Below are 26,778 nucleotides of genomic sequence, written 5' to 3'. Positions count from 1 at the left end.
CACGAGGGTTCAACTTTTTGAGTTCAGCTGCACGGGGTTCAGTTGCAATGGAACTATATACACACATAAATTTTTAATATATATATATATATATATATATATATATATATATATATATATATATATATATATATATATATATATATATATATATATATATATATATATATATATATATATATATATATATATATATATATATATATATATATATATATATATATATATATATAATATATATATATATATATATATATATATATATATATATATATATATATATATATATATATATATATATGTGTGTATTATATATATATATATATTCGCGATTAGATATATATATATAATTCAAACTTGTTTTAGGTTTAATTATACTGACTTAGGTTACAAGTTAAAGTTTCGTAACTTGTAATTGTGTGTCCAAAGTTTGTATCAAAGTCACGTAAGGTGACGCTAAAGAACGACGATTAAATAGGATGCACATGAGAAATGTAAAAATACCATCTAAAATCTAGAATTAATAACTACGTGACTTCGGTGGCATAACTATAACTGCTTGTCGCCCATTTGGTTGGGTAGTCGCCATCTTAGGTCATTTTGTCACATATACAGTTCGAAAAAAAATTTCGGGGTTTCTTTTTTGAAAAAAAAAGATGAGTAAACAATTACGAGTCATTTCCGTGATTACGCAAAAGCAACTGGATAAAAATAAGAAAACAAATATGAAAATAATTATTTTGTTGTGAAATAGTCTTTCTGTTGGCATCCAATGCTGCCATTCTTCTTGGTCTTTTTTTTTTTAGTCCCCTGTCTTTTTATATGTAAAGATACTATAGAGACACTCATTTAACTTCAAAAGAGTCTTTAATTAAACGAGGGAAGAATGACAACTCACCACATGGAGCCACTCACCACGTGTTTTTTTGTCCCCTGTTTTTGCAATACCTTATTACAGTTATTAACTGTATGTTCATTTTCAAGAATAATACCATAAATGGAGTCAGTATTTAAATTTTTGTGTCTTTATTTATAGAAAGATTATGAAAAATATCTTTTTTCGTTTTTGTTTCAATGACATCTCTAGTCCATTGTGTTAAGCCTCTATCAAAAGAGATAGCTAAGGTCTTGTCAAATTGTACGAAATGATCAAGGTGGTAGTTATTTTACTTCTGCCAAATCTGAGACACAAGTTTCAGGAGGTTTTCTAAATTTTAGAGCCATATCGATTGAGCCAATAATACAGAGGGCTAGAGATACACAATGTGATATCTCTAAGCGTTTTCCAAGATTTTAGGTTTTCCCCTCCAACTCCCCCAAATATCACCGGATCTAGTCGGGATTTAAAATAAGAGTTCTGAGACACGATATCCTTCTAAATATCAAATTTCATTAAGATCCAATCACCCGTAGGTAAGTTAAAAATACCTCATTTTTTTCAAATTTTCCGAATTGACCGGAAACCACACTATGGCTTAAGATAATGGACTAGAGAAGCCATTGAAATAAAACAATAATTGCTGATCTTTCTATAAATAGAGATGCTGGAAATTTAAATGTTGGCTTAGTTTATGATATTGTTCTTAAAAGTGAACCTATAGTTTGAAATTGTAATAAGGTCTCGCAAAATCGCCAGGGGACTTAAACACAAGACCAGAAAGAGTGGCAGTATTGGATGCCACCAGGCAATTATTTCAGGACAAAATAAAATTTCATATTCATTTTCTCATTTTTATCCAATTTACTTTTGCGTGTTGATAAGAGTTATTCGTAATTGTTCATACAAATAGTCCGTGGTTTATAACAGTAATATTGATTGTGTAAATAGATGTTGGTGTGTTTTTTTATTGTTTTTAGTTTTAGATTTTTTTTATATACATATCTAAGATTCTCTAGATTATTTTAGATATCATTTTTACTCTTTTAATTAATTTCCTCTATGTTCAGTACTGAAGATACCTAGTTTTACTCAGGTGAAATATCCGTCGTTTAATTTCTCCTTTTTTTTTCTTCTACTGGCCATAGGCCTGTTGTTTTGTTCTTTATTTTGAGTTTTTTTCTTTCTTTGTTTTTTTTTTTTTGCGTGTAAGGGGTCAAAATTGAGAAAACGTGCATTTCTTAACCTTCACTCTTAGCTTTTCTGAAAGAAGGTCTGTCGGGCTAATTAGTACGTGAGTACGTGATATTCAAAAATTCATAGTAAAATTATCTTAAAAACTGCTCCTTTTTTACCCAACTAAGTCAAAGAGCCAATTTTCTTTTCAGAATATCTGCTTTATTACAGAGTGTCAAAACATTCTGAATTGACTTGAGGCTGTTCCAAACTTTGTATCTCTCATTTTAGTTAGAAGAAGCGGAATGGTACGGTCTTACCTTAGAGGAAGCTGTAGAAAAACTCAGGGACCAAATGGCAAGAGAAAATCCAATTCAGCCTTTAAAAATTCAACTAAGGAAACAATTACTGGAGCAGCTGAAATCTGGAGCCTTGGATGAGGAGCAACCTATCCCACAAGACAATAGGTAAAGTCTAGTCACACTGATTTTATCTTGGGTTTGGGTAATAGAAAGGAGAAGCCAAATGGCAATTAAACCTTACCTATGGGCATACCAACCTGACAAAGGGTATACTGCCTAATTTCGAGCAGTACCTGGAAGCACTTTCTGGGTAAATGTTCCTATTTCCTAGCTAATGCCTTTAACTGAGGAAGGCATCGCCCCTCTCTTTTCAGCCTTGTTTACCTACCCGAGAGCTGTTGTTCAATGGTTTGACAATTGTCAAACAAAAAAATGTCAAACAACAAACAAATTATTTCATATCTGATATTATTTTGCTCAGCTACGTGCCACGGTGATATCATTGAATGAAGCAATGTCTTGAAAATCTACCTATTTCTATTATGCCAATTGTCTCTATTGAAACTTTAAACATGTATTTCAGACTAATTTATTGTTCATTTCTTTCGAGTCGGTTACGCTTTGATAGTTGCCAATTGCAAGATAAAATTTATAGACACAAATCCCCAAGGGCCGTGGTCACAAATCCTCTTCAATATAAAGATAATTAATGAATTCATTTATACCCCTATCATGCAAAATTATGTCGCACTCGTGGAGTAATAAAAAAAGAATAAAAAAACAACATAAGAACCGGAATCTCAACGCCAACATAAAACTAAACATTAAAAAAGACTGACTAATGAAACACTAACAACCTAAAACACTAGCAACAAAAAACTGATAAGGCGATATGGCACCCTAGCCCTTTTAACCAACGTCACGTACAGAAATGCCACCTGTGGCTTATAACATAGTTTATACTACAATTAATAACAACGACATTAGCTAAACAGATGGGCTAAAGGATGATGGGGCTAAAATCGGATAAAAGCTGAATCTAAGAGCTCCCTATGCAGTGTGGTCACGTTTGCTATTACATCAGACACTCCAAACTTACGCGCTATTTACCATTGCTATACGAAAGGGAGGAGATAAAGCAAAAATTTGCCATATCTAAAACAGAATAGTTAGATTTGTTTAATATCATACTGCTTTCAAAGGGGGTAAATATCAGAAAGGTAGAGGATAGAATGATCCTAATAGAGATAAAAGTTAGGAATAGAGATAGGAATCGGCACTAAGATCTAACTTAAACTGACATAACAGGGGACGTCGTGCCTAACATTTTAAAGAGTTTTCTCGGTTCCATCCCCATTGTTAGGAACTTTCCGAGTCTTTTTATACTTCCAATATCTTTCATTGATAGTAAATTTATTATCATTCTCCCAAATTTTAATCCCAAATAATTCTTCCCTTAAATTTATATAAGATATTATTTTTTCCATATAAATTAATTTTTTTCATTTTTTAAATATTTAAATAGAATTAGATAACGTGTATAAAAAAAAAAATATTTTTCCTTAAATACATTTTTTAAATTCTCATTCTTCATCAAATCTTCATGAGTCAGTAGTAATGAGTAGTAGGTTGCCTAAGGAAGGCAGAGATGCGATTTTCAGCGAGGTCAAATCTAAATGAGGGTATTTTGTTCTGTAATATTTCTCTAGCTATAAAGTTTAGAAGGTCATAACTATAAACTTTCTCGAAATTGATCAACTTTAGCACTTAAATAGGGAATGTGTTTATGTGTATTTATTACTGTTTATGACATGTCAGTTTTTTTCTTACTTTTTTGTGTTGTTTTACCTTTTTTGTGTTTTAATTTGTTTAAGATTGTTTATGTTTTCTTTTATCCCTTTTTTGCGTGTTGCCATAAAGGCTGCCAGATGTGATCTCTTACCTGTTTGTGTTTTGATTTGTTTAAGCTGGTTTTTGTTTTGTTTTCTTTCCCCTTTTTTCCAGTTATTTATTTTTATAACTAATATTTTATATATTAGTTATAAAAATATATTATTTTATAACTATTATTATATATTATATAAAAATATATTATATTATAACTATATTATTATATACTATTTTATAACTAATATTTTTATGGCAGATTTTTTTTTCTTGCAAAATTCACTGTTTTATTAAAGGTTTAATTAAGCATTATCAATATTTTTCAATCTTTTGTTGTTATTAACGTTTCAAAACATTTCAGTTTTTTCATTTTATCTTAGTTTTATGTCGAATCCTCGAAAATTTTCTTGCTTATGTCTTTGCTTTAACACTTAAAAACCGCAGTCTCACACAAAATTACTTATGATGATCATTTTGGAATTAAATTTTCGAAAAAAAAATCTGCTTTCTTTGTATTTTAAGCACGTGAAATTATCCCTGGGAAAATAATTTTCTTTTGAAGACCTTTGGGGAGACTATCTATTAAGTTAAATTAATATTGATTAGAAAGAAGCAGATTTACACGATTTTTACGTAAACTTTTTAATTCCGTTACAGTTTACAGTTTAATCGAAATAAAGTCATTTTGATGTACCAAAAACAGTACTACAGGGCCTGATCCTACCCCTAACTTCTAAATGTTACCAATTAGATAATTTTACTCTACGATCTACCTTCTAGAAAGTGCTTTTGGCAGTATCGTAACTTTGAGGATCACTGGTAACTTCAGGCAACTTGGAAGCGACAACTTCTTGTCTTAATCCCGTTGAATTTTGCGCGAGAACCACCCCTTCTTCCCTTCTCAATAAAAATTTTGATTTAAAGGGGGGGGGGGGTTCTTAACGAAACTTTTACTATGAAATTCAACATGCCTGAAAGCCCAAAATAATTTTTACAGGCTACTCTTTACAATAATACGAAATTTCCTGTTCTTTCCGAGAATGATGGTCATGGGTGCACACCTTGGGTGTGCACCCATTTTAGGGGTTCTAATAAAATTAATCAGGTATAAATGACAGCGTTAAAAGCATTAAACAGATGCAGAACTATTTCATGTACATTCATTTCATTTTGCTAACCATAGTAAATTCTTCTGCTAAAAATAGGCGTGAATTTTTCCACTCAGGTTAATTTCCTTTTGTAATCATTCCAACTTGTAAAATAATAATGGGAATAGCCGGTGCTTTGACTTGCAGATAGAGGACCTTTGAGTATTCCTTCTAAAACTCATAGCAGGGAAAAGCAGATTTTGTTTGTTAAATGATCAAATTCTGATGGGAGGTTTGCCAGAGTGAGGTTATTCTCAGTACTCCCAAAGTTGCTGATTAATGTCTTAAAAATTGTTATTTTTACATGTTTTCAACGAAATGTTTTCTTTTTTGTAGATTATGGGATAATATGCAAATAAAAATAGCTCAGATTATCTAGAAAGCGGGTATCGAGTATTTTTTTTTTTTTTTTAAATACTGGTAAGCGTTTAAATTTAAATACTTTAAATTTGACATCATTCAGGTTTATGTTCCATATGCCAGTTCCAGTTTTTATTTCATTGCAATTCTGCGTTTTTAATTTTTCATCGTTAAGCGACAATTGTGTTATTATTCGGTCGCCGAGTTTCCGCTTCATTTATTTGTCTGATTACTTTTTAGAAATTCGCTTATAATTTTTTCTGATTGAAAAATAGGTTGTAAACATGGGATTTTTCCAGTTCTTAAGCTAGTTTAGAACATTCTCTATTATTCATACTCGGTGAATAGATAGATCCGAACTAGTGAGTCTAAATAGTATTTTTTATTGGTCTAAATTACAGTTTTAGGCTTGTCGCAAAATCCCACGTTTCAAAGGCAGCATAAACCTTAAAAAAGATTCAGCAATATTTGTACGATATAACCTGCCGACATACTTCAAGCATTTTCGTATGTCATGGATTTCAACGCTGAATCCATTTTCGAAGTTTAGTTAATATTTTGTTGTCTTTTCATTAAACAAAGATCTTGATCTTCAATTGAAGTACTTATTTGATATCTGTTTACCCAATCAACGACAAGAATTTTCTCCAAGCCAAGTCGTAATCTTAACTGTTTTGCTGCAATGGCAATAGAGTTGAAAATAGAGTTGGCTTCTCCAGAGGCAACTGGAAACAAACAAAAAACTTAAACTATACAAACTCAAACTTTTAAAAACATACACAGTTTAGTTGTTGGGAATTTTATACAAAAAGACTTAAAGCACAGCTGAATATGATTTAAAACAAATTGGCCTCCAAAACAACGGTAGGGGGTCTCGTGGACCGCCTACAAATATGATTCGTAAGGGGCAAGCCCTGTGACCTCATAATCCTATTTTTGTTTAATGAAAATTTTCGTTTTAGGTCATGGATGTCAACGCTGAACCCGTTTTCGAAGTCTAGTTAATATTTTGTTGTCTTTTCATTAAATAAATATTTAGAATAATATGTCATATGGTTGACCTTGCAGGAGAACCGTGCGATTTTGCCTCCCTTGTCATATGTAATTCAGACGGTACGTTGGGATTTGCTTAGTCGTATGCTCCCTAGACTTACGGATCCTCATCTGATTCTTTATCGTTGAAAAACTGTACACCACTTCATAGCACAACAAACTTGTAGTGGGGCTGGAGATGAGGAGCTTTATTCCCTCTAGCCCATCCAGCGAAATCTTCTCACAGTAAATAGTTTTTAGCATTACAGAAAAAGACGAGTTTTGTTATTCTGAAAATTATATTCATCCAGATAATTTTAGTCTCTTTTTAATGAGGGAAAGAACCTTGTTTTATCCTAGTTTCAGGGGAAAGTTCCCATTTGGTGCATGTTCTATAAACCTGAAACTATTGATTGTCCTGGTCTTCTCCAGAATCGACTACGGAATTCAAAGGATTAGCTACTGAACATAAAATTCACAGAAGAGAAAACTTAAATTAGCTTCTTTTTCACTGTTAATATCCAAAAGGTATGGTTTTATAATGTCTTAAAGGCTGGAAAAAAACAATTGGGTACCAAAACCAGGCATACGCCCGGGGGGGGGGATATGTTTCCCATTCTGAAAATCTTCAGATATTTCCTTCATTTTGCATATATTACCTAAACGCTTGAAACACCCCCCCCCCCAAAAAAAAATGAATGCTTGCGTTCCAGCGAAATGTTTTGTTGCCCAAATGTTTCTGCGCATAAGGAAACGAAAAATGCGCATTTCCAAATAACCTTAGCTCTGAGATTTCCGGGCTTTTCTAGAAACTAAGCGATAGACTAGAAAACAAAATGACAAAATCGATCCAGGGCTGATTTGAAGGACAAGGGATATGAATCTTAATTTGACTATAAGGCTAACACATTGCCATTTCAGTCATTCCACCTGAAACGGACATGGTTTAAGTGTTTGCGCCAGAAGCAGGAATAACACTGATCGTTATTTTAATCAAGATGTGTTTGAAAGAGGTGCAACATATAGAGTGGAATACGCAGATATTTATTTCAGGAGACGGAATGGTATAACGGTCTAAAGATGAAGGTTGAACTGGACTTATCTGCTTGTAATCCCAACTTTGTTAATCTGTGGATATCCTTCTTGTCTCACATAGACTATAAGTGTCAGTATAGACTCACAAGGCGTCTATAAGTCAACGGCAGACGCTTAAAATAGTTTATCTGCTTAGAAATAAAATGATCAAGACGTCAAACTTAATTGATCTAACAAAGATGATTGGTCATACGGTCATGATTTAAGGTTCAGTGTCAGAAGATGTTATCAATATACATAAAAACTGATCCAGGACTTTGTAAATCATCAAAAAGCTTTCTAACTTTATATTATAAGAGGAGTCATTGGTATCGACCGTTTTTCCTCTCCCTGGACTTTGAAAAGTGCCTATTTTTGGGGTAACTGCATTCAAAATGCCTTTTCGTGTTTTATTTGGAAAAACGACAAATTTAACCCCCCCCCCCTAAATTTTTGTGAATTGGCGCCATTACTGGAAGTGGCCTCAAATTTACTTGGGATTGATTCGACTCATTGTATTTTTCGACTTTTTTTATGCAAAATTTCAATATGACAGCGCAGCACTTAATTGTTGAAAAAGCGGCGAAGCATTAAAATAATTGGTATTGCCGTGTGTTATAAACTAATCAAAGAACAAACGTAAAATTCCATAAATTTTATTCATCATTTATTTACGTCTCTGCAGCCATAAACTAAAATTAGTATAAAGGCTACTTATTTTATTTTTTAAGTTATATATAATGAATGAGAAAAATTACACTCTGGGCTTGGATTTTGAAAATATTTTCGTCAGTATTGTCACGTTGAACCATCAAAATAAATAAGCAAAGTTAATTCTTTCCAAGTTCAAGTTCTATTTATTTTCATAAAATAACAATAACAAAAACAATATCCCAAAGGGCTCAATGGCCCGTTATTTGGGAAACGGCATACAATAAATAAAGAATGATAAAACTTGTCATAAACATACTAACCAACATCTAAATATAAATCTATAAGGAAAAGAAATCAACTCACCGGCAGTCCCCACGAAACAGTGACCCTCACATCACCCGACAATAAAATACAAATTAAAATTCTCTGCCTCATCGATGATCCAACGCCAACAAAACAACAACCCAAAAAAAAACATAAGAAACATTTAACAAGAAACTTTTCATTTGTCTCTTAAAGGAGCCAAGTGTTCGTGACTGCCGGATCTCGGCGGGAACCTAGTTCCAAGCACGCCCCACTGTCACGGCCAGACCGAAGTCTGAACGAACCGAGGGACTAGCTGGAATCATCTCATCCTCCCAGTTTCGAACTATATACAAATTTACTCCTTCAACTAGTTTGAGCAGCCCTGAAAAACAGCATGGGGAAATTTAAAAAAAAATTAAGTTTACCAACGATTTTTGCCCTTGAAATTTCAAACACCAATAATTTTTTTTTCCGGACGACATATACACCTTCAAAGGAGACTGGACTACCCCGCAAGCAGAAACGAAAAGAAGAAAAACTCATTAGTGATTTCATAAAATTACACACTTGTGATTTTTCTTATTGATTAAAGGGGGGGGGGCTGTAACTGTCCTGCATAGGGTTTTCAGCGACGGCGATTTCAATTGCGTACTTTTCGTTTTAATCAGACTTCAAGAGGTTTCAGTCTATTTTTCAAAATTCACATAAATTTGTTTTCGCTACAAACTTTTACTATCAAGACTACTCGAAATAATACTTACCATTCCTGAATCAGCTACAAATGGTAATTGTTTATCACTAATATCCGTTTTTAAAGCGCCTAATTTCATGGTCGACTCATTAAAAGTGGAAAAAAATGTGTTCAAACAATAATACAAATTGCAAATGCCATACTATTAAGAAATCACCTTTTCTAGAATCTGTACAGTATCATTAGCAATGATTAAATGTATCATTAGAATCTGATTAGATGAGCAATGTCTTTTTAAAAATAGATTTGATTCTCGCTTCAAGTGTTTTAAACACTTTGTGTGTGAATTACAGAAACACTGAAGCCGAAATCCAGTCTTAGCTGCTTGAAAATGAGCATTTAAGCCATGTCTCCATTTGCCTTATTCAGACGAAGTAAACCATGCCAAAATAGAAAACAAATCAAGATGCATGAAAAAAAGCAATGAAAAAAAGCAAGTGAAGACGCAATTTTACAGTTATTCTAATATGGTCGATATTCTACACAAACCCAGCATGTATATTTTTTCTGATAAGGAAAATTGGCCCTGGGCAAATTCTAATGGCCATTTGAATAACAGCTATAGTAATGGCCGACATCTTGCTCAGTCCCAGCAAGCCTATTTTTCTAATAAGGAAGACTCCAGGCCAATTATAGTGGCCATTAAAATTAGAGCTATATCTATTCTAATGGCTGATATCCTATCCAGTTTCAACATGCCTATTTTTTATAATTAGGAAAATTAACCCCAGTCCAATTCTAATGGCTCTTTTAAGGAAAATTGGCCCTGGAACAATCCTGATACCCATTAGAATAACAGCTATAGTTATTTTAACGACCAAAATCCCAGTCAATCCCAGCGTGCCTGTTTTTTTTTCTGAATACGAAAATTTTGCCCTGAACCAATTGTAATCGTAACTAGAATAAGAGCTACCACTATTCTAATGGCTGATATTCTACCCAGTCTCTGCATGCCTATTTTTTCTAATCAACCCCAGGTCAAATTAAGAAAAATTAACCCCAGACCAACTCTAATGGCTCTTCTAAGGAAAATTGGCTCTGGACCAATGCTGATGCCCATTAGAATTACAGCGATTGTTATTCTAATGGTCAATATCCTATTATATCGGCCTATAGGCCCTGAACCAATTGCAATCGTAATTAGAATAAGAGGTTTAGCTATTCCAATGGCTGATATCCTACCCAGTCTCAGATGGCCTATTTTTTCCTGATAAAGAACGTATACAGCAGTTGCAACAACATATTTTAATTGGCAACCGGGATGATAAAAAACAACATAAGAGAAGTGACCCAACAATTTCCGAGACATTAAAAACATAAATCCATAGAAATTAGACAATTTGCTGTAAACCCATACAGTGTCCACATTTAAAGCTATTCACAAAAACACTTTCTATACTTAATATCTGATTGTTACTTATATCAGTTAGTAACTTGAGGAATTTTTCAGAAGAGATACTGTTCCTATCGTTTGAATCAAGAAATGCGTTTAATAAGAGAATAAGTTCATCCACTTGATTTCTTAGAAGAAGCCTCTCTTTATCAAAATGATTAAATCGCTTATTAATTAATGACAGGATTTGTTTTGACCTAGTATTTTTTCCTTTCAATTCTTCTAAGAGTTCAATCACAGTCTGATGTAAGACATTTTTCTCATTTGTAATATGCAAGATTCCCTGCTTTAGTTTCTGTATTTCCTTCTCCAACTCTATTACTCTCTCTTCATGTTCATTCTCCAACGTTGGCTTCTCGTATTCCCTCTCTTCTTCTTCGTCTTTACAATTCTCAATGGGAATGCAACTACTTTTAAGAACATCTACTGCAATCTCTGTTCCCGCACTTGTCACTTCAAGTGATTGGCTAGATGTCGCAGCAAGACGTCTTGCTGATTCTAGTTGTTCTGTCAAATTTACTTTTTCGTCCATTACTTTTATAAGCCGCTCTTCTAATTCAAATAAACGTTCTTTCATTTCTTTATTCTGAGCTAAAGCACGAGAAGTGGCAACTCTATCACTCTGCAACTGATTCACTAGAGATTCATACTTCTCTCTTGAGTACTGGGTTGCCTCCAATTTCAGACTCTCAATTTGCTCATTTAAGTGACTTATTTCTAAGGAGCGCGACTCTAAATCAATATTTTTTCTCCTTAAAACGTCTGTTAAGTCATTATTGTCTCGCAATGCGTTATCCAATTGCCTTCGAATCAGAGACAAATCGTTCTGCACCTCTTTGATAGACTTTAATTCAGCTTTACAACTTTCCAACTCAAAAGCTTTCTGTTTCATCTCTTCTGTATGTCTTGCTATCTCCACATTTTTAAAGGCTAAATTCTGCTCAAGTTCAGCCTCTTTTGTATGAAGTCTTTTATTCTCCGTGAACAGGTCATTTACTTGATGCTCAAGATCTTGCTGCTTCTGATTCATAACATTTGCATATTCTTGCTGCTTACTCAAGCTACTTTCAAATTGACTTTTCATTACATTCAACCTTGACCTATATTCCTCTAATTCGTTTTCATACGCTATACATTTTGATTTGAGTAATTCATAATCAGGCGCAGAAGCAACAGGAGTTTCACTGTTTTTAAGCTGCTCTAAATTCAGACGAGCTAAACTCAGTTCAGATGTTAGTGCATTGATTTGAGAATTTGCTTGCACTAATTCAGCATCTTTGACTACAAGTTTTTCATTTATCACAGAATTGTCTCCACGCAGTAAATCTACTTCGTGTCTGAATTGTAAATCCTGTGCTGATAACTTCTCATTTTCAATAGTAAGCTGTATAATTTTACCCTGCAATTTCTGATTCATTGTGGCCATATTCGATTTTTCCAATTCATACGAATTGCCTTTCCTTTTTTCATATTGTAAAAGCTCATTCAGGTGTACTATCTCCATTCTATATTGGGAAACGCATTCTTTCAAAGCAGTCATTTCAATTTTCTGCTCTAAAGCCCCACTTGTGCTAATGCTCTGAGTTTGTTGCTGGCCAGCTGTCTCACGACTGGTGCTGGGCACTGATTCGTTTCCTGATTTATGACCAACGCGTTGGGCGCTCTGCCCTGATATGTCATTCATAAAATCCAGTGATAAAGAGTGTGCACTACTGGATGGGATATAGTTTTCATTATTTTGTTGAAAGAGCTGATTGGAAATGTCATTTGTAAAATCGAGGGAGACTGATGTAGCCCCACTTGGCTGATAGTTTTCATTGTTGAGCTGTAATAATTCTGCACTTGTGGACATAGGAACAGCTAACTCTGACGGTAAAGATGAATCTGGGAGGCCAATTAGGTCAACAGTGTGAACTGAAACATAATATAAAAGAATCAGTAAAACTGGTAAAAAAGAATAATGATAACGTAACGATTGACGATACAATAATAAAAAAGAGAAGGAAACGAGAACTGAATGATAAGAAAGGGTGAGAAAAGAATCGGCTCACGTGTCTTCAAACAAAAAAGCCATCAAATCACAGGCACCCAGTTCCGTGGCATAACCGCCATTTTCCTTTGCGTAGCTTTAAAAAAGGTTCAAACAGAACAAAGCATCAAAAATTAAAGAGAAAAAAGTTGGTGGCAAGCAAAACAAATAAAAATAACAGCAAATAAAATGTTTGTAAGTGCAATTATATATATGTTCTTTAAAGTAGTTTTATTCCCATTGAGAATTGCAAAAAGAAAAAAGAGAGGAAATACGAGAAGCCAACGTTGGAGAGTGAACATGAAGGGAGAGTATTATAGTTGGAGAAGGAGATACAGAAACTAAAACAGGGAATCTTGCATATTACAAATGAGAAAAATGTCTTACATCAGGTAGGATCTACAAGAGTATCTACTTCTGAATGATCAAAAGCAGAATAGAAAGCTTATTATCTACATATTTGTTTTTTCCTCTGGACACAACGTTAAAAGAGGTTCAACGTGGTAACACAGGGACTTAATAATTAATTACGATCTAAATTGTCAGTGTAGTATAGGATCTACAGGAGCGTCTACTTCTAATTGATCAATGGTAGAGTAGGAAGCTTATTATCCACATTCTTGTATGTCCCTCTTGACTCAACGTTGAAAGGAAGTTCAACGTGGTAACACAGGGCTTAATAATTAATTACGATCTAAATTGTCAGTGTAGTATAGGATCTACAAGAGTGTCTACTTCTGAATGATCAAAAGTAGAATATGAAGCTAATTATCCACATTCTTGTATGTATCTCTTGACACAACGTTGAAAGGAAGTTCAATGTGGTAACACAGGGATTTCTAATTAATTAAGATCTAAATTGTCAGTGTAGTGTAGGATCTACAAGGGTATCTACTTCTGAATGATCAAAAGTAGAATAGGAAGCTTAGTATCCACATTCTTGTATGTCCCTCTTGACACAACGTTGAAAGGAAGTTCAACGTGGTAACACAGGGACTTAATAATGAATTACGATCTAAATTGTCAGTGTAGTATAGGATCTACAAAAGTATCTATTTCTGAATGATCAAAAGTAGAATATGAAGCTAATTATCCAAATTCTTGTATGTCTCTCTTGACAAAACGTTGAAAGGAGGTTCAACGTGGTAACACAGGGACTTAATAATGAATTACGATCTAATTAATTATTTAATTCAACGTGGTAACACAGGGCTTAATAATTAATTACGATCTAAATTGTCAGTGTAGTATAGGATCTACAAGAGTGTCTACTTCTGAATGATCAAAAGTAGAATACGAAGCTAATTATCCACATTCTTGTATGTATCTCTATAGAGTGTCTACTTCTAATTGATCAAAAGTAGAATAGGAAGCTTATTATCCACATTCTTGTATGTCCCTCTTGAAACAACGTTGAAAGGAAGTTCAACGTGGTAACACAGGGACTGAATAATTAATTACAATCTAAATTGTCAGTGTAGTGTAGGATCTACAAGGGTATCTACTTCTGAATGATCAAAAACAGAATAGGAAGCTTATTATCCACATTCTTGTATGTCCCTCTTGACATAGCGTTGAAAGGAAGTTTAACGTGGTAACACAGGGACTTAATAATTAATTACGATCTAAATTGTCAGTGTAGTATAGGATCTACAAGAGTGTCTACTTCTAATTGATCAAAAGTAGAATATGAAGCTTATTATCCACATTCTTGTATGTCCCTCTTGACACAACGTTGAAAGGAAGTTCAACGTGGTAACACAGGGCTTAATAACTAATTACGATCTAAATTGTCAGTGTAGTGTAGGATCTACAAAAGTATCTACTTCTGAATGATCAAAAGTAGAATATGAAGCTTATTATCCACATTCTTGTATGTCCCTCTTGACACAACGTTGAAAGGAAGTTCAACGTGGTAACACAGGGACTTAATAATGAATTACGATCTAAATTGTCAGTGTAGTATAGGATCTACAAGAGTGTCTACTTCTGAATGATCAAAAGTAGAATATGAAGCTTATTATCCAAATTCTTGTATGTCTCTCTTGACACAACGTTGAAAGGAAGTTCAATGTGGTAACACAGGGACTTAATAATTAATTAAGATCTAAATTGTCAGTGTAGTGTAGGATCTACAAGGGTATCTACTTCTGAATGATCAAAAGTAGAATAGGAAGCTTATTATCCACATTCTTGTATGTCCCTCTTGACACAACGTTGAAAGGAAGTTCAACGTGGTAACACAGGGAATTAATAATGAATTACGATCTAAATTGTCAGTGTAGTATAGGATCTACAAGAGTGTCTACTTCTGAATGATCAAAAGTAGAATAGGAAGCTTATTATCCACATTCTTGTATGTCCCTCTTGACATAGCGTTGAAAGGAAGTTCAACGTGGTAACACAGGGACTTAATAATTAATTAAGATCTAAATTGTCAGTGTAGTATAGGATCTACAAGAGTGTCTACTTCTAATTGATCAAAATTAGAATAGGAAGCTTATTATCCACATTCTTGTATGTCCCTCTTGACACAACGTTGAAAGGAAGTTCAACGTGGTAACACAGGGCTTAATAATTAATTACGATCTAAATTGTCAGTGTAGTATAGGATATACAAGAGTGTCTACTTCTGAATTATCAAAAGTAGAATATGAAGCTAATTATCCACATTCTTGTATGTATCTCTTGACACAACGTTGAAAGGAAGTTCAATGTGGTAACACAGAGACTTAATAATTAATTACGATCTAAATTGTCAGTGTAGTGTAGGATCTACAAGAGTATCTACTTCTGAATGACCAAAAGCAGAATAGGAAGCTTATTATCCACATTCTTGTATGTCCCTCTTGACACAACGTTGAAAGGAAGTTCAACGTGGTATCACAGGGACTTAATAATTAATTACGATCTAAATTGTCAGTGTAGTGTAGGATCTACAAGGGTATCTACTTCTGAATGATCAAAAACAGAATAGGAAGCTTATTATCCACATTCTTGTATGTCCCTCTTGACATAGCGTTGAAAGGAAGTTCAACGTGGTAACACAGGGACTTAATAATTAATTACGATCTAAATTGTCAGTGTAGTATAGGATCTACAAGAGTGTCTACTTCTAATTGATCAAAAGTAGAATAGGAAGATTATTATCCACATTCTTGTATGTCCCTCTTGACAAAACGTTGAAAGAAAGTTTAACATGGTAACACAGGGACTTAATAATTAATTACGATCTAAATTGTCAGTGTAGTATAGGATCTACAAGAATATCTACTTCTGAATGACGAAAAGCAGAATAGGAAGCTTATTATCCACATTCTTGTATGTCCCTCTTGACACAACGTTGAAAGGAAGTTCAACGTGGTAACACAGGGACTTAATAATTAATTACGATCTAAATTGTCAGTGTAGTGTAGGATTTACAAGAGTATCTACATCTGAATGATCAATAAAAGAATAGGAAGCTTATTATCCACATTCTTGTATGTCCCTCTTGACACAACGTTGAAAGGAAGTTCAACGTGGTAACACAGGGACTTAATAATTAATTACGATCTAAATTGTCAGTGTAGTGTAGGATCTACAAGACTATCTACTTCTGAATGATCAAAAGAAGAATATGAAGCTTATTATCCACATTCTTGTATGTCCATCTTGACACAACGTTGAAGGGAAGTTCAACGTGGTAACACAGGGACTTAATAATTAATTACGATCTAACTTGTCAGTGTAGTGTAGGATCTACAAGAGTATCTACTTCTGAATGACCAAAAGCAGAATAGGAAGCTTATTATCCACATTCTTGTATGTCCCTCTTGACACAACGTTGAAAGGAAGTTCAACGTGGTATCACAGGGACTTAATAATTAATTACGATCTAAATTGTCAGTGTAGTGTAGGATCTACAAGAGTATCTACTTCTGAATGATCAAAAGAAGAATATGAAGCTTATTATCCACATTCTTGTATTTTCCTCTTGACACAACGTTGAAAGGAAGTTCAACGTGGTAACACAGGGACTTAATAATTAATTACGATCTAAATTGTCAGTGTAGTGTAGGATCTATAAGAGTATCTACTTCTGAATGACTAAAAGCAGAATAGGAAGCTTACTATCCACATTCTTGTATGTCCCTCTTGACAAAACGTTGAAAGGAAGTTCAACGTGGTAACACAGGGACTTAATAATTACTTACGATCTAAATTGTCAGTGTAGTGTAGGATCTACAAGAGTATCTACTTCTGAATAATCAGAAGAAGAATATGAAGCTTATTATCCACATTCTTGTATGTCCCTCTTGACACAATGTTGAAAGGACGTTCCACGTGGTAACACAGGGACTTAATAATTAATTACGATCTAAATTGTCAGTTTAGTGTAGGATCTACAAGAGTATCTACTTCTGAATGACCAAAAGCAGAATAGGAAGCTTATTATCCACATTCTTGTATGTCCCTCTTGAAACAACGTTGAAAGGAAGTTCAACGTGGTAACACAGGGACTGAATAATTAATTACAATCTAAATTGTCAGTGTAGTGTAGGATCTACAAGGGTATCTACTTCTGAATGATCAAAAACAGAATAGGAAGCTTATTATCCACATTCTTGTATGTCCCTCTTGACATAGCGTTGAAAGGAAGTTTAACGTGGTAACACAGGGACTTAATAATTAATTACGATCTAAATTGTCAGTGTAGTATAGGATCTACAAGAGTGTCTACTTCTAATTGATCAAAAGTAGAATAGGAAGCTTATTATCCACATTCTTGTATGTCCCTCTTGACACAACGTTGAAAGGAAGTTCAACGTGGTAACACAGGGCTTAATAACTAATTACGATCTAAATTGTCAGTGTAGTGTAGGATCTACAAAAGTATCTACTTCTGAATGATCAAAAGTAGAATATGAAGCTTATTATCCACATTCTTGTATGTCCCTCTTGACACAACGTTGAAAGGAAGTTCAACGTGGTAACACAGGGACTTAATAATGAATTACGATCTAAATTGTCAGTGTAGTATAGGATCTACAAGAGTGTCTACTTCTGAATGATCAAAAGTAGAATATGAAGCTTATTATCCAAATTCTTGTATGTCTCTCTTGACACAACGTTGAAAGGAAGTTCAATGTGGTAACACAGGGACTTAATAATTAATTAAGATCTAAATTGTCAGTGTAGTGTAGGATCTACAAGGGTATCTACTTCTGAATGATCAAAAGTAGAATAGGAAGCTTATTATCCACATTCTTGTATGTCCCTCTTGACACAACGTTGAAAGGAAGTTCAACGTGGTAACACAGGGAATTAATAATGAATTACGATCTAAATTGTCAGTGTAGTATAGGATCTACAAGAGTGTCTACTTCTGAATGATCAAAAGTAGAATAGGAAGCTTATTATCCACATTCTTGTATGTCCCTCTTGACATAGCGTTGAAAGGAAGTTCAACGTGGTAACACAGGGACTTAATAATTAATTAAGATCTAAATTGTCAGTGTAGTATAGGATCTACAAGAGTGTCTACTTCTAATTGATCAAAATTAGAATAGGAAGCTTATTATCCACATTCTTGTATGTCCCTCTTGACACAACGTTGAAAGGAAGTTCAACGTGGTAACACAGGGCTTAATAATTAATTACGATCTAAATTGTCAGTGTAGTATAGGATATACAAGAGTGTCTACTTCTGAATTATCAAAAGTAGAATATGAAGCTAATTATCCACATTCTTGTATGTATCTCTTGACACAACGTTGAAAGGAAGTTCAATGTGGTAACACAGAGACTTAATAATTAATTACGATCTAAATTGTCAGTGTAGTGTAGGATCTACAAGAGTATCTACTTCTGAATGACCAAAAGCAGAATAGGAAGCTTATTATCCACATTCTTGTATGTCCCTCTTGACACAACGTTGAAAGGAAGTTCAACGTGGTATCACAGGGACTTAATAATTAATTACGATCTAAATTGTCAGTGTAGTGTAGGATCTACAAGGGTATCTACTTCTGAATGATCAAAAACAGAATAGGAAGCTTATTATCCACATTCTTGTATGTCCCTCTTGACACAGCGTTGAAAGGAAGTTCAACGTGGTAACACAGGGACTTAATAATTAATTACGATCTAAATTGTCAGTGTAGTATAGGATCTACAAGAGTGTCTACTTCTAATTGATCAAAAGTAGAATAGGAAGATTATTATCCACATTCTTGTATGTCCCTCTTGACAAAACGTTGAAAGAAAGTTTAACATGGTAACACAGGGACTTAATAATTAATTACGATCTAAATTGTCAGTGTAGTGTAGGATCTACAAGAATATCTACTTCTGAATGACGAAAAGCAGAATAGGAAGCTTATTATCCACATTCTTGTATGTCCCTCTTGACACAACGTTGAAAGGAAGTTCAACGTGGTAACACAGGGACTTAATAATTAATTACGATCTAAATTGTCAGTGTAGTGTAGGATTTACAAGAGTATCTACATCTGAATGATCAATAAAAGAATAGGAAGCTTATTATCCACATTCTTGTATGTCCCTCTTGACACAACGTTGAAAGGAAGTTCAACGTGGTAACACAGGGACTTAATAATTAATTACGATCTAAATTGTCAGTGTAGTGTAGGATCTACAAGACTATCTACTTCTGAATGATCAAAAGAAGAATATGAAGCTTATTATCCACATTCTTGTATGTCCATCTTGACACAACGTTGAAGGGAAGTTCAACGTGGTAACACAGGGACTTAATAATTAATTACGATCTAACTTGTCAGTGTAGTGTAGGATCTACAAGAGTATCTACTTCTGAATGACCAAAAGCAGAATAGGAAGCTTATTATCCACATTCTTGTATGTCCCTCTTGACACAACGTTGAAAGGAAGTTCAACGTGGTATCACAGGGACTTAATAATTAATTACGATCTAAATTGTCAGTGTAGTGTAGGATCTACAAGAGTATCTACTTCTGAATAATCAAAAGCAGAATATGAAGCTTATTATTCACATTCTTGTATGTCCCTCTTGACACAACGTTGAAAGGAAGTTCAATGTGCTAACACAGGGACTTAATAATTAATTACGATCTAAATTGTCAGTGTAGTGTGGGATCTACAAGAGTATCTACTTGTGAATGATCAAAAACAGAATAGGAAGCTTATTATCCATATTCTTGTATGTCCCTCTTGACACAACGTTGAAAGGAAGTTCAACGTGGAAACACAGGGACTTAATAATTAATTACGAGCTAAATTGTCAGTGTAGTGTAGGATCTACAAGACTATCTACTTCTGAATGATCAAAAGCAGAATATGAAGCTTATTATCCACATTCTTGTATGTCCCTCTTGACACAACGTTGAAAGGAAGTTCAAAGTGGTAACACAGGGACTTAATAATTAATTACGATCTAAATTGTCAGTGTAGTGTGGGATCTACAAGAGTATCTACTTCTGAATGATCAAAAACAGAATAGGAAGCTTATTATCCACATTCTTGTATGTCCCTCTTGACACAACGTTGAAAGGAAGTTCAACGTGGTAACACAGGGACTTAATAATTAATTACGATGTAAATTGTCAGTGTAGTGTAGGATCTACAAGAGTATCTACTTCTGAATGATCAAAAGCAGAATATGAAGCTTATTATCCACATTCTTGTATGTCCCTCTTGACACAACGTTGAAAGGAAGTTCAACGTGGTAAAACAGGGACTTAATAATTAATTGCGACGTAAATTATCAGTGAAGTGTAGGATCTGCAAGAGTATCTACTTCTGAATGATCAAAAGCAGAATAGGAAGATTATTATCCACATTCTTGTATGTCCCTCTTGACAAAACGTTGAAAGGAAGTTCAACGTGGTAACACAGGGACTTAATAATTAATTACGATCTAAATTGTCAGTGTAGTGTAGGATCTACAAGAGTATCTACTTCTGAATGATCAAAAGAAGAATATGAAGCTTATTATCCACATTCTTGTATGTCCCTCTTGACACAATGTTGAAAGGACGTTCAACGTGGTAACACAGGGACTTAATAATTGATTACGATCTAAATTGTCAGTTTAGTGTAGGATCTACAAGAGTATCTACTTCTGAATGACCAAAAGCAGAATAGGAAGCTTATTATCCACATTCTTGTATGTCCCTCTTGACACAACATTGAAAGGAAGTTCAACGTGGTAACACAGGGACTTAATAATTAATTACGATCTAAATTGTCAGTGTAGTGTAGGATCTACAAGAGTATCTACTTGTGAAAAATGAAAAACAGAATATGAAGCTTATTATCCACATTCTTGTATGTCCCTCTTCAGACAACGTTGAAAGGACGTTCAACGTGGTAACACAGGGACTTAATAATTAATTACGATCTAAATTGTCAGTTTAGTGTAGGATCTACAAGAGTATCTACTTCTGAATGACCAAAAGCAGAATAGGAAGCTTATTATCCACATTCTTGTATGTCCCTCTTGACAAAACATTGAAAAGAAGCTCAACGTGATAACACAGGGACTTAATAATTAATTACGATCTAAATTGTCAGTGTAGTGTAGGATCTACAAGAGTATCTACTTCTGAATGATGAAAAATAGAATATGAAGCTTATTATCCACATTCTTGTATGTCCCTCTTGAGACAACGTTGAAAGGAAGTTCAACGTGGTAAAACAGGGACTTAATAATTAATTACGATCTAAATTGTCAGTGTAGTGTAGGATCTACAAGAGTATCTACTTCTGAATGATCAAAAGTAGAATATGAAGCTTATTATCCACATTCTTGTATGTCCCTCTTGACAAAACGTTGAAAGGAAGTTCAACGTGGTAACACAGGGACTTACTAATTAATTACGATCTAAATTGTCAGTGTAATGTAGGATCTTCAAGGGTATCTACTTCTGAATAATCAAAAGCAGATGTAGCTTATTATTCACATTCTTGTATGTCCCTCTTGACACAACGTTGAAAGGAAGTTCAATGTGGTAACAAAGGGACTTAATAATTAATTACGATCTAAATTGTCAGTGTAGTGTGGGATCTACAAGAGTATCTACTTGTGAATGATCAAAAACAGAATAGGAAGCTTATTATCCATATTCTTGTATGTCCCTCTTGACACAACGTTGAAAGGAAGTTCAACGTGGTAACACAGGGACTTAATAATTAATTACGATGTAAATTGTCAGTGTAGTGTAGGATCTACAAGAGTATCTACTTCTGAATGATAAAAAGCACAATAGGAAGCATATTTTCCACATTCTTGTATGTCCCTCTTGACACAACTTTGGAAGGAAGTTCAACGTGGAAACACAGGGACTTAATAATTAATTACGAGCTAAATTGTCAGTGTAGTGTAGGATCTACAAGACTATCTACTTCTGAATGATCAAAAGCAGAATATGAAGCTTATTAACCACATTCTTGTATGTCCCTCTTGACACAACGTTGAAAGGAAGTTCAAAGTGGTAACACAGGGACTTAATAATTAATTACGATCTAAATTGTCAGTGTAGTGTGGGATCTACAAGAGTATCTACTTCTGAATGATCAAAAGAAGAATATGAAGCTTATTATCCAAATTCTTGTATTTTCCTCTTGACACAACGTTGAAAGGAAGTTCAACGTGGTAACACAGGGACTTAATAATTAATTACGATCTAAATTGTCAGTGTAGTGTAGGATCTATAAGAGTATCTACTTCTGAATGACCAAAAGCAGAATAGGAAGCTTACTATCCACATTCTTGTATGTCCCTCTTGACAAAACGTTGAAAGGAAGTTCAACGTGGTAACACAGGGACTTAATAATTACTTACGATCTAAATTGTCAGTGTAGTGTAGGATCTACAAGAGTATCTACTTCTGAATGATCAAAAGAAGAATATGAAGCTTATTATCCACATTCTTGTATGTCCCTCTTGACACAATGTTGAAAGGACGTTCAACGTGGTAACACAGGGACTTAATAATTAATTACGATCTAAATTGTCAGTTTAGTGTAGGATCTACAAGAGTATCTACTTCTGAATGACCAAAAGCAGAATAGGAAGCTTATTATCCACATTCTTGTATGTCCCTCTTGATACAACATTGAAAGGAAGTTCAACGTGGTAACACAGGGACTTAATAATTAATTACGATCTAAATTGTCAGTGTAGTGTAGGATCTACAAGAGTATCTACTTCTGAATGATGAAAAACAGAATATGAAGCTTATTATCCACACTCTTGTATGTCCCTCTTGAGACAACGTTGAAAGGAAGTTCAACGTGGTAAAACAGGGACTTAATAATTAATTAGGATCTAAATTGTCAGTGTAGTGTAGGATCTACAAGAGTATCTACTTCTGAATGATCAAAAGTAGAATATGAAGCTTATTATCCACATTCTTGTATGTCCCTCTTGACACAACGTTGAAAGGAAGTTCAACGTGGTAACACAGGGACTTACTAATTAATTATGATCTAAATTGTCAGTGTAGTGTAGGATCTTCAAGGGTATCTACTTCTGAATAATCAAAAGCAGAATATGAAGCTTATTATTCACATTCTTGTATGTCCCTCTTGACACAACGTTGAAAGGAAGTTCAATGTGGTAACACAGGGACTTAATAATTAATTACGATCTAAATTGTCAGTGTAGTGTGGGATCTACAAGAGTATCTACTTGTGAATGATCAAAAACAGAATAGGAAGCTTATTATCCATATTCTTGTATGTCCCTCTTGACACAACGTTGAAAGGAAGTTCAACGTGGAAACACAGGGACTTAATAATTAATTACGAGCTAAATTGTCAGTGTAGTGTAGGATCTACAAGACTATCTACTTCTGAATGATCAAAAGCAGAATATGAAGCTTATTATCCACATTCTTGTATGTCCCTCTTGACACAACGTTGAAAGGAAGTTCAAAGTGGTAACACAGGGACTTAATAATTAATTACGATCTAAATTGTCAGTGTAGTGTGGGATCTACAAGAGTATCTACTTCTGAATGATTAAAAACAGAATAGGAAGCTTATTATCCACATTCTTGTATGTCCCTCTTGACACAACGTTGAAAGGAAGTTCAACGTGGTAACACAGGGACTTAATAATTAATTACGATGTAAATTGTCAGTGTAGTATAGGATCTACAAGAGTATCTACTTCTGAATGATCAAACGCAGAATGTGAAGCTTATTATCCACATTCTTGTATGTCCCTCTTGACACAACGTTGAAAGGAAGTTCAACGTGGTAAAACAGGGACTTAATAATTAATTGCGACGTAAATTATCAGTGAAGTGTAGGATCTGCAAGAGTATCTACTTCTGAATGATCAAAAGCAGAATAGGAAGCTTATTATCCACATTCTTGTATGTCCCTCTTGACAAAACGTTGAAAGGAAGTTCAACGTGGTAACACAGGGACTTAATAATTAATTACGATCTAAATTGTCAGTGTAGTGTAGGATCTACAAGAGTATCTACTTCTGAATGATCAAAAGAAGAATATGAAGCTTATTATCCACATTCTTGTATGTCCCTCTTGACACAATGTTGAAAGGACGTTCAACGTGGTAACACAGGGACTTAATAATTAATTACGATCTAAATTGTCAGTTTAGTGTAGGATCTACAAGAGTATCTACTTCTGAATGACCAAAAGCAGAATAGGAAGCTTATTATCCACATTCTTGTATGTCCCTCTTGACACAACATTGAAAGGAAGTTCAACGTGGTAACACAGGGACTTAATAATTAATTACGATCTAAATTGTCAGTGTAGTGTAGGATCTACAAGAGTATCTACTTGTGAAAAATGAAAAACAGAATATGAAGCTTATTATCCACATTCTTGTATGTCCCTCTTCAGACAACGTTGAAAGGACGTTCAACGTGGTAACACAGGGACTTAATAATTAATTACGATCTAAATTGTCAGTTTAGTGTAGGATCTACAAGAGTATCTACTTCTGAATGACCAAAAGCAGAATAGGAAGCTTATTATCCACATTCTTGTATGTCCCTCTTGACACAACATTGAAAAGAAGCTCAACGTGATAACACAGGGACTTAATAATTAATTACGATCTAAATTGTCAGTGTAGTATAGGATCTACAAGAGTATCTACTTCTGAATGATGAAAAATAGAATATGAAGCTTATTATCCACATTCTTGTATGTCCCTCTTGACAAAACGTTGAAAGGAAGTTCAACGTGGTAACACAGGGACTTACTAATTAATTACGATCTAAATTGTCAGTGTAATGTAGGATCTTCAAGGGTATCTACTTCTGAATAATCAAAAGCAGATGTAGCTTATTATTCACATTCTTGGATGTCCCTCTTGACACAACGTTGAAAGGAAGTTCAATGTGGTAACAAAGGGACTTAATAATTAATTACGATCTAAATTGTCAGTGTAGTGTGGGATCTACAAGAGTATCTACTTGTGAATGATCAAAAACAGAATAGGAAGCTTATTATCCATATTCTTGTATGTCCCTCTTGACACAACGTTGAAAGGAAGTTCAACGTGGTAACACAGGGACTTAATAATTAATTACGATGTAAATTGTCAGTGTAGTGTAGGATCTACAAGAGTATCTACTTCTGAATGATAAAAAGCACAATAGGAAGCATATTTTCCACATTCTTGTATGTCCCTCTTGACACAACTTTGGAAGGAAGTTCAACGTGGAAACACAGGGACTTAATAATTAATTACGAGCTAAATTGTCAGTGTAGTGTAGGATCTACAAGACTATCTACTTCTGAATGATCAAAAGCAGAATATGAAGCTTATTATCCACATTCTTGTATGTCCCTCTTGACACAACGTTGAAAGGAAGTTCAAAGTGGTAACACAGGGACTTAATAATTAATTACGATCTAAATTGTCAGTGTAGTGTGGGATCTACAAGAGTATCTACTTCTGAATGATCAAAAGAAGAATATGAAGCTTATTATCCAAATTCTTGTATTTTCCTCTTGACACAACGTTGAAAGGAAGTTCAACGTGGTAACACAGGGACTTAATAATTAATTACGATCTAAATTGTCAGTGTAGTGTAGGATCTATAAGAGTATCTACTTCTGAATGACCAAAAGCAGAATAGGAAGCTTACTATCCACATTCTTGTATGTCCCTCTTGACAAAACGTTGAAAGGAAGTTCAACGTGGTAACACAGGGACTTAATAATTACTTACGATCTAAATTGTCAGTGTAGTGTAGGATCTACAAGAGTATCTACTTCTGAATGATCAAAAGAAGAATATGAAGCTTATTATCCACATTCTTGTATGTCCCTCTTGACACAATGTTGAAAGGACGTTCAACGTGGTAACACAGGGACTTAATAATTAATTACGATCTAAATTGTCAGTTTAGTGTAGGATCTACAAGAGTATCTACTTCTGAATGACCAAAAGCAGAATAGGAAGCTTATTATCCACATTCTTGTATGTCCCTCTTGATACAACATTGAAAGGAAATTCAAAGTGGTAACACAGGGACTTAATAATTAATTACGATCTAAATTGTCAGTGTAGTGTGGGATCTACAAGAGTATCTACTTCTGAATGATCAAACGCAGAATATGAAGCTTATTATCCACATTCTTGTATGTCCCTCTTGACACAACGTTGAAAGGAAGTTCAACGTGGTAAAACAGGGACTTAATAATTAATTGCGACGTAAATTGTCAGTGAAGTGTAGGATCTGCAAGAGTATCTACTTCTGAATGATCAAAAGCAGAATAGGAAGCTTATTATCCACATTCTTGTATGTCCCTC

General features: G+C 34.2%; 2 protein-coding genes across 8 annotated transcripts in view; one reads left to right on the top strand and one right to left on the bottom strand.

The window, feature by feature from the left end:
• The window catches only part of LOC136031697 (uncharacterized), a 183,382-nt gene extending 176,586 nt beyond the window's left edge, over positions 1-6,796 (top strand). For all 7 annotated transcript variants that reach the window (XM_065711387.1, XM_065711388.1, XM_065711386.1 and 4 more), the window contains 2 exons: positions 2,345-2,520; positions 6,713-6,796. In XM_065711387.1, the coding sequence (XP_065567459.1) occupies positions 2,345-2,520; positions 6,713-6,755 (219 nt within the window). In that variant the 3' untranslated portion in view covers positions 6,756-6,796. The remainder of the gene's footprint in view (positions 1-2,344; positions 2,521-6,712) is intronic.
• Positions 6,797-10,797: 4,001 nt separating this feature from the next.
• The window catches only part of LOC136031696 (golgin subfamily A member 2-like), a 36,633-nt gene continuing 20,652 nt past the window's right edge, over positions 10,798-26,778 (bottom strand). The window contains exon 3 of the mRNA XM_065711385.1: positions 10,798-12,874. Coding sequence (XP_065567457.1) covers positions 10,899-12,874 — 1,976 coding nt within the window. The 3' untranslated portion in view covers positions 10,798-10,898. The remainder of the gene's footprint in view (positions 12,875-26,778) is intronic.

The sequence above is a fragment of the Artemia franciscana genome, chromosome 10 (genome assembly GCF_032884065.1).
Source record: "Artemia franciscana chromosome 10, ASM3288406v1, whole genome shotgun sequence".
Classification (NCBI taxonomy): domain Eukaryota; kingdom Metazoa; phylum Arthropoda; class Branchiopoda; order Anostraca; family Artemiidae; genus Artemia; species Artemia franciscana.
Note: the sequence above shows the minus strand (reverse complement) of the source record. Positions and strands in the feature narration are given on the sequence as shown.